At 37.4% G+C, this 9,860-nt stretch overlaps 1 protein-coding gene across 3 annotated transcripts; it reads left to right on the forward strand.

The window, feature by feature from the left end:
• The first annotated feature begins 702 nt into the window (after positions 1-702).
• On the forward strand, positions 703-3,238 carry LOC131997113 (E3 SUMO-protein ligase ZBED1-like). Of its 3 annotated transcripts, XM_059367465.1 has the most exons (3): positions 703-1,040; positions 1,102-2,022; positions 2,095-3,237. In XM_059367465.1, the coding sequence occupies exons 2-3, from the start codon at positions 1,102-1,104 to the stop codon at positions 2,977-2,979; spliced, it is 1,806 nt and encodes a 601-aa protein (XP_059223448.1). In that variant the 5' UTR covers positions 703-1,040; the 3' UTR covers positions 2,980-3,237. The 3 variants fall into 3 exon arrangements, with proteins under 3 accessions (XP_059223448.1, XP_059223447.1, XP_059223446.1); XM_059367464.1 differs by having other exon boundaries at positions 1,099-3,238; XM_059367463.1 differs by having other exon boundaries at positions 1,102-3,237.
• The last annotated feature ends 6,622 nt before the right edge of the window (positions 3,239-9,860 follow it).

The raw sequence follows: 9,860 nt of genomic DNA on the forward strand, positions 1-9,860 counted from the left end.
ATATAAGATTTGACCTTGCCCAACATAAGACACCTTTGATTGTTTCATGTAAAACTTGTATATATATTGTATTTCAATAAATAAGAATTAAATGAGTTCGTATTAATACCAACCATATTGTTTGCAGCGTTCGCAATCATCGATGGTTATGAGCAATATGCCTAAAAGTATGCTATGGTTCTCAACATGTGTGTACCATAAGTTGATTATTAAGGGAGTATTGCAATGGCACGAAATAGAAACAAAAACAACCATAATCCAAAAAAAAAAAATAAAACAATTATAAATGTATTAAGTTCGGCCGTGCCGAATCCAAGTTCAAAACAATTGCACGATTTGACGCAAAACAATGTTTTCGAGTAGTTAAAATCCCTGTTGGAACCTCAGAAAAAAATTGTTTGTACTGGATTTCCCTACATTCAGAAGTGGGTTTTCTCTCATAAGTGTTGTATTCAGCAATTTAAGACAAGGTGTCGTTAAACAACATACCGTTCGGACTCAGTAAAAAGTGGTCCCTGATCATTAACTAAAACTTTAACCGGGCTGCACTCATCGATTTGAGAGAAGTCTCCCCCATTTCTTACTGATATGTTATGGAAAGTTTATGCTTAATACAACAGGCTAGTACGCATAATATTTCCAATGACAAAAATCGAAAGCAGAAATCTCAACTGTACAAAAAGGGTAAAAAGTAGTCTTGTGTCGTTCCGGTCCGAACTAGTACCAATGAACGACTCACAACATGGAACGACCGGTACTAGTTCCATCTCTTTCGCTCTCATAGTTCCATAGTTCCATTTCTATTTTCATTTCATTTCCAATTTGGTTCCATCGGTTCTACTCAACTCTTTCATTTCAACATTAGTATATCGACAGCTGTTCGATAGCGATGATTTTTATTTTCTTGTCAGTCATTCGGTTAAACTTGTCTTCGTAAGTCGTGTTGGTCTTGGTAATGAAAGAAGAAAAAAAAACGAAAAAACGGCTTTCTTCAAAGAAAATAAAGTGAAAATTCAAAATTCGTGAAAGAATTCCAAAAAGTGAGTTCAAGAAGTGATTTTAAGTATTTTTTAAATTAATTTTTGTTTTTGTTCCTAGCAGATGGCTGAAAAAAGAAAATCCAGTGCTATTTGGGCTCATTTTGAAGAAATTGCCACGGAAAAGGCAAAATGCAAATATTGCAAAAACATTCTCAGCATTGCCTCGGGTTCAATTGGGAACCTTAGTCGGCATATGAAAAGGAAACATCCTCTAATACCAATAAAAGTGGAAAGGCAAACCCAATCTATTATCCACGATTTGGAGAGTAACATTATAGACCAGCAACAATCAACTAATATTGCCAAAACTGCGTCAAGTGTTGATATCGTTGATATTACTAACAATTCTGGCAGCATAGCTTCAAATGCAAGAACTCAATCAAACATAACTCAATTCCTCCAAAAGCCACCGCCAGCTCGCAAAGTGGAGAAGATAGACCTACAACTTCTAAAAATGATAGTTAAAGGGCACCACGCATTCAGACTTGTTGAAGAGCCTGAATTCAAAATCCTTTTGGAATTGGTTTCCCGTTGTCCAAATTATACATTGCCGTCTAGAAAAAAAGTTTCGAATGTGTTGTTGTTAAGCACCTACAATGATGTCTTAGATGATGTTAAAATTCAAATTCAATCTGCGTCTGCTGTATGCCTCACTACTGATGGATGGACATCCAGATCCCATTGTAGCTACTTGGCTGTAACAGCACATTATATTAACAACAATACCGAAATGAGAGCACATTTGCTATCGTGTGTAGAATTCAATGAAAGGCATACTGCTGAGAATCTGGCTGCTTGCATAAAGGAACTTTGTATAGAGTTCGGTATTTTGAATAAAGTGTCTGCAGTTGTGACTGACAATGCATCAAATATAGTGGCTGCAATCCGAGCAGGAAATTGGCGTTGGGTTGGGTGTTTTGCACATTCACTTAATTTGGTAGTTCAAAACTCATTACATCCAATAGACAGCATATTGAAAAAAGTAAGAAAAATTGTTACTTTTTTTCATAAAAGTTCCAATGCACTAAAAAAGTTATATGAAAATCAACGACAGGGCACACAAACACCACTCAAGTTAAAACATGATGTTGAAACCAGGTGGAACTCCACATACGAAATGCTGCAAAGGATTTTTAATCTAAAAGATGCAGTAATTACAACGCTATCATTGATTAGACCTGATCTCTTGTTTCCACTGGAAGAATGGGACTTAATAGAGGAAATTTTGCCCATACTGAAACCTTTCTATCAAATGACAATGGACATTTCAGCAGAAAAAAGTGTTACTTTGTCAAAAGTTTTGGTATTATGTAACATTTTGGAGCAGACCATTTCAAAAATTACTTCTACTAATTCTATTATTTCTAACATGTTGACAATACTGAGGAATGACTTAAACACAAGATTTGGAAGCTATGAGAGAAACTACCTCTATGCTGAGAGCGCGCTACTTGATCCCCGCTTCAAGCGCAGAGCATTTAAAAGCGAAGGTTCTTACGATTTTGCTGTACAACAATTGAGGGAAAGGATAATCCGCATAAGATTGCCAGACGTTGATATAAATAACAATTCTGAAAGCGCAAAGCTTTCACCTCAAAACGATGACCTTGATGAGCCGGATTACTGGAAATTCTTTGACGAACAATATAAAAACAATACTAAGACTGAAAACAACACGGCAGCGGCCATAAAAGAATTGGATAAATACTTAAAGGAGGACTATATAGGACGAAAATTGGATCCTTTAAAATGGTGGAACTTGATGAAAAATGTGTATCCACGACTATATATCCATGTCTTGAAAAGATTATGCATTACTGCAACATCGGTACCATGTGAGCGAATCTTTTCCGCAACGGGACAGATAATTAGTGAAAGAAGAACCCATCTAAAACCATCGAAGGTAGAAAAAGTTGTATTTCTACATAACAATATGTAAAAAAATTATCGAAAATTGTTTTTTTTTTTTCATTTAGTCTACATGTGTAAAGACATATTTTATACTTTGCAAAGTATTTACAAGATCTCAATTATTTTTACTAAAAATTGTCTAAGAGGCTAAAGTGCTGATTAAAAATTGGACACAAGACTGTATAGCTTTTGAAAAATGTTTACTGGCATTAAAAATGAAATATTAAACTTAAAAATACATAAAAGATATGAATATGCAATTTAATTTCTAAAATTTAAGTCTTAAAATGTTTTATGTATAAGTGTATAATATATACGTATATTATATATACAAAGAAATGTACAAAATGCTATGTTTAACAAATAAAACCATTTAAACCATAAGACAATTCTTATTAATGTTAGATCATAGTTAATATCCAGATGGTTCACTGATAAATCTCCGGCGCTCAAAGGTTATGAGGTCGGTCGGTTGATCGATGGTGAGTATTTATGGGAGGTGGTCTAATCCCAAAGAAATTACGGCTTGACAGTGTACGCCACTCAGGAGATCAGGGAATGCAATGTAAATGTCTGACGAGCAGCTGGACCTCCTTCCAAACCTAGTGGGGGCATCCTCCCTGCAGTTCGTGGAGTCTTCAATATGCTCTGCCAAAGTTATGCCCGGCTGGTCATTACCTAGCAGAGATTGCGATGGAGTGATATGCATTAAACGCCCCTAGAACCAGGCGATTGTGGCCTAATGTCGGGCCTGCAAATTTGGCCATTGACGGGGTCACAACCACCAATCTGCGGTATGCAAACGTTGTATAGCCATATCTCGGCAGTACCGGACATGTCTGACATCCCAATGCTTTCCATGTAGAGATCACTACCGCCAGGCGCAGGGGAGATGGGTCTATACTGTACGGAATGGTGTATCACCAAGGCCAATCCCCCAATTCTATTCCATTCTACTATATCGTCTATTTTAATACGGAGACGATTGCAATTCAGTTGCAAAAAAGATACACTTCATGGCAATATAGGGACTGGGATGCTGCTGTTGCGTATACTGCCGCACAAGGGATGTCGGAAGGGTCACATAGTCCGACGACGACGACGCCTGTGACCCACTGCTGCCTATGTTCGTACAGCACCTTGCAACATATTCGGTGTGACTATACTCCCGTAGTGAAGTAAGGCCAGAGCAAGATCGGAAATGTAGCCACTCCATGCGCCGGTTACACCTCACCGACCGATGTTGCAGACGTACAACATCGGTACGTATAACCGGCTGCCATGGGATATCATATTCGTACTTTTGATACCCATATTGCCCATATTATTCGCCACCCATATTATTCTAAAGCGATTGGCCGACCGAACTAAAGGTTGAGAAAGAGTCTGTTAAGTCGGCCCAAAACTTTGAACCTTTAGACCCAAAAAATACAGACAATCAATGACAAGTGGCACATATAGCTAATAGTTTTTTGTGGAGCAAAACGATATCGAAAATGATGAAATCATAAACTGATTTCACAGGCTATTAGTTTTTATTTTTATTATTTCCATTTCAAATTCAACTAAATTAGTGATCATTGCAAGATATGTTAATATGCACACAGCTAAATTAAAAGCCTTGTATTTAAAAGGCAGTCTGTAAAGCATAACTTAAAACAAATTATTATTGACATTTTCAAAATAAATCATAATCTCCTTTTTTGCCGAAAACAATTTGATAAATTTAAATGTTTTTCTAGATTGGGTTTGTGATTATGATTTGCTTTGATTCTAATTATTGATTTTTTTGTTTTTAAATTAAAATATAATCATACAGTACAATTTAAGTTAACAAAATTACTGGCAGCTTTTTGTGTTTCAAGCAGTAAACGAGTTTCCTTTAACCAATCGCTAGCTATTTTCCGAGGATCGCCTTGCTGAAGGTTTATCTATTTCAACGCCTTCATTAAATCTAATATAATTTCCTAAAGTCAAATATCTTATTTTGTATTTCATCCTGTGAAATAGTATCGTCAGCGGTAAGGATAAAGAAGGATTGTAAATAGCACAAAAAGTACTAAGTGCGTGCCACACGTTCCACATTCAAGAAGCGTTCGCGCAAAGCATTTCCGGGGAAAACACCGCTTTCCTGGGCTTCTACTCGTAGATATTTGATAACTACAGCCACCAACTAGTCGCCCTCCTAAAAGTTAAAAAAAAACACATTAAAAACTTTTTATCAAACATCTAAGTAAATCTTACCTGCTACTTTAGTAACCGCCTTGATTTCCTTTTTCAATGGGCGCAACTTGGACTTCAAATCTTTCTCATGTTCTCCAGTCCTCACGGTAGGCCACAAAGCTTGACAAGTTGCCCACAATGCTGAGACAACTAAATAACTAAATGTTCTTGTTGTCAATTGTGTTGTGTGGACTTTTTTTGCATGCCTGGCTTCTTTGGCATAGGAACTAAATGGAACGATGGAACGATAAATTGGTACTAGTTCCTTTATCGGAACGGACCGAAAAGGATCGATCACTTTGATGAACGATTTTGCCCAAGACTAGTAAAAAGCAATAACTAGAAATGCAAAAAGCGTCCACTTAGTGTTTTTTCGGCACTAGGTGGTACCTTTTCGCATTTTTGGGGACCTAAAAAGCACTAAATCTAGTGCTAAAAGCTCTAAGTTGGCATCCCGGACTCACTATATTTGTAGCGTTTGCAATCATACTCGTTGATTATAAGCAATATGCCTAAAAGTTTGCTATGATTAAAGTAGGTATGTATTTAAGAATTTACAAATCCAATGGCAAAGTTTTCGTACATACATACTCGTTGATTATTAGTAATATGCCTAAATTCTCATATGATTTAACAGGCGAACATTGGTTGGTCTAATACTCAGCATTTATCTCTCTTGGGAAATATTAACGAGCCTGAGTCGGGAATATTCACTTTTTACGAGAAGGCACTACCGTGGCCGTACCTCCGGCACCCAACGTGGGTAGCTACATCCTAACCAACTTTTTTAATTTTTATTGTTTTTTTTATTAGTTATTTACTCTGGAGGCTCAAGTAACCATTTATGCTAAAGGAAGGTGCTGAAATAACTTTCTATGTTTGTTTAGCCGAGAAATTAGAGAAACGACCGTGTTGATTGGTGTCTTGAACAGAACTACTCTTTATTTCTTACAAAAACTATCTTAACACCTAATACATACTTAAACTTCTGTAAACTGTACAATCTTAAATATCTAAGGACAACAAATACAACACACATTGATCCTATTTCCATCCACAGGATATTTACATAGTGAACTAGCTACCTGCCTTAGTTGAAACACATGTACTCTTAATGATTAGAAAATCACTTACTGATAAACGATACACTTAATGATAAACAATACAAATGCTTACTTCTACATAAGTGTTCCAACATGTGCTCATTTTATGATCTAAGGTTTTATCATAGAAATTCCCTATCTCTGGGTATATATACTATGCACACATGTCTGTTATTTGTTGGCCTATCCTCAACCAAACATACTGAACTGTACATTCTCCCCGCCTTAAAAGATCCTAGTCTTTTTATGAGTATTATATCTATTGAACATTGAATTGTTACATACAGAAAAATTACTTATAATTACAGTCTAAGTTGAATAAAGTTGAGCAAAGTAATATATATCTGTACATTTATATAGCAATTATTTTGTTTTATCTTAAACGAGGTAGTACAATGGATGCTGGCAGGTATCTTGATGACATGTTGCATACCTTCTTCAAAATCCATATCACGGCAATAATGATGACAATGATGATAATGCATGTAGTAACGCTGAAGCCATAATGTGCCAGATGATGAATATTTAAATGCGTGGGCCAGCCAAGAATTGAAGTTGCCTTAGGGATGTCTGAGAGTTTATAAATTGCAATCTCGTTATCCAACTTCAAATGTGACAATGGAGGTAAAAATGACGTCAAATTGATGTTTGGAATCATAAAATCAGCATCGCTGCTGTACCTGTCGTACGCCCATAAAGTGGTCTCTTCAGTTTCGAGATGACAATTTGGCTGTAGTTTTATCAGCCCTTGACCTTCTATAATAACAGCATGCCTTTTGTTGTCGCAAACAGCTTCAGCTCCCATTTGTGTCGAAATCGAAAATATCCAAGTATTTGGCGCTTGAACTTGTTTCCAATAATTTGCCCAAGCCTTGATCTCAACCTTGCAACTAGTTGGTACTCGTCTAGTCTTCAGAAACAATTGCACCTCGCAACTTTGCGTATTTCGTGTGTTGTATAAGGGATGAGTTTGAGGACAGATCATCATATCCTCAGTCTTCTGACAATGTGCCCAATTCTCTTCGCTGATGTAATAAAACATTGTTTTCCTCTCGTCAATTAACATATAACTGTTACTAGGTTGTATTCGTACAGATAAACCATCATGCATCTCCGGATATGCATGAATTGCATATGAAGTAAACAAATCAGCATTAATTAGCGGTAATCGTACGTTGAACAGAATAAACCCAATTGTTGTTCTTGTTGTAACATGTGCCAGTTTTGAAAGCTCCATTGGCCTCTCAGTAGGCAATCGCAACCTCTTGTTGACTGTGGACCTTATCCGCAGAATTTCGTCCTTCAATTTCTTAACAGAAATTAATTCATGCAGTAAGCTTCCTTTCGTGTTCGTCATCACAGTGATTAAATTCTTCTGAATTTCTCCAAACGCTTCTAATGTTGCTAATAGGCTTGTTGCTTTCCTCACAATAGCTTCTCGGTCGGCTAGATTATTCACCCGTGCATTCAAGGAATCGAAAGAGCCTTTGAACTTCTGGATGTTGTCGAATATTACCTCATTTTGCTTTTTAATGACTTCAGAGGTAATGTCTTGAATAGAAGTATAATTCCTCTCCAAACTCAATAGATACTCTTGATTTTCCGCAGCATTCCGTATCTTCTCAGAAAGAACTTCAGCGTGTTCTTCGTCCATCAATCCAAACAGTGAATGAAAAATACCTCCAACAAACGCAAGTGCCGCTCGTTTCGACCTTCTATCAGGCATTGATGACATTATAAGCTCGTTCCTATTTTGCACTTGATGATATGCTTCTTCCAGCTCGTTCCGCAGAAAGACTTGCTGCTTTTCCAACACCTTATCCACAAAAACTCCATAATCCGACATCGCATTATTTATAGTTGTCATTGAAGCTGCATATTTTGATATGTTGATATGCACCACAATATCCCACGATGATTTCGTTAGCCCCACTGTACTAACCTCTTCGAAGAATATGCTAGATTTCTCCGTGAATTTAATAATATCAATTTTAGCTCTAATTGGGCTTATTAGACACAATAAATTTATAATACAAACTATGAAATTCTTATTTTTTATCCTCTCTCTTCTTAAGGTCGGTGAGACCGAACCTTTTCGTTTGCATATAGTCGGCTTTTTGTTTTCATTGTAAGCTGCATTCAATATCGTAGCTTCATCTTCTCCGACTATTTCCTCATTGTTCTCAGTGGGAAAAGGACAAACATTTTGGATCGATCTTTTTGTTTCTCCCGTGCTGGTCCTTACGTCCACCATTCTACACAACCCATCCGAACCTATGATCGTTCGGATGACCCTGCCCCGCCTCCAGCTCAGAGGTGGCAGATTATCCTCTTTCAAAAGAACCAAAGTACCCGGTTGCATATTCGATTGAGGTTTATTCCACTTGTACCTCTTATTTAATTCGGACAGATATTCCATCGACCAACGTTCCCAAAACGCATTTGCATTTTCTTGTACTGCCCTCCAATGGTCTCGCAGCCCTTTATAGCATTTGTTCTCCGACGAATCAACTATTGTCGTAAAGGCCTCTCCTATTAGAAAATGCCCCGGAGTCAATACACTATTGTCATTTGGATCTTCAGACAATGGTGTTAACGGCCTGGAATTTAAAACGGCCTCAATTTGAGCGATTAATGTACATAACTCTTCGTATGTCATTATTCCCTCTACCGCCTTATGAAAATGCTTCTTCACTGATTTCACGCATGCCTCCCATAGTCCTCCAACATGCGGTGATCGTGCAGGAATATTAATCCACTCTATGTCCCGTTGCAGACAAAACTCATCAATCTTCTCCTTATGTTGTTTTTCTGCAAACAATTTGTAGATTTCGTGCAAACTGTTTGAGGCCCCTACAAAGTTAGTCCCATTATCACAATAAATCCTAGTTGGACATCCGCGCCTTGCTACAAACCTTTTTAATGCACCAATAAACGCCGCTGACGTCAAATCTGATGCCACTTCCAAATGCGCTGCTTTCGTGGCAAAACAGACAAAAACGCACACATACGATTTGTCTATTCTCTTTCCTCTAACTTTATGGTGTATTTCTATTGGACCAAGATAATCAATGCCCACATTCAAGAACGGGCGAGTTCTTATAACTCTGTCTCCTGGCAAATTCCCCATCATTTGATGAATTTTCCTTGGCTCTACCCTGAAGCATCTATAACACCTATTTACTATCTTTTTCGCCAATAATCTTCCACGAAGAGGCCAAAATTGCTGTCTTACTATTGCTAACAACCCTTGCGGACCGACATGCAAATGCTCCCTATGTAATTGTTCCACTATCATCTCTGTAACTTTGCATTTGTATGGCAACAACATAGGATGCTTTGCCTCATACAGCAATGCGCTATTTTCCAACCGGCCTCCTACTCTTAAAATTCCCGAACTGTCCAGTATAGGACATAATGTGCGAATATGAGATGCTTCATGTACCTTACCTTTTGCCAGCATCTTCTCCAATTCGGCCGAAAAATATTCCTGTTGAACATCCCGTATTATTAGCCTGAGTGCTTCCTTTCTGTAATGTACAATAGACTTATGACCATTTTTCTTCGCAATATTAACAAATTT

Source organism: Stomoxys calcitrans, chromosome 4 (assembly GCF_963082655.1).
Source record: "Stomoxys calcitrans chromosome 4, idStoCalc2.1, whole genome shotgun sequence".
NCBI classification, from domain to species: domain Eukaryota; kingdom Metazoa; phylum Arthropoda; class Insecta; order Diptera; family Muscidae; genus Stomoxys; species Stomoxys calcitrans.

Coding starts and splice junctions, on each gene's coding strand:
- LOC131997113 (XM_059367464.1), top strand. CDS start 1,102: ATGGCTGAAAAAAGAAAATCCAGTGCTATTTGGGCTCATTTTGAAGAA.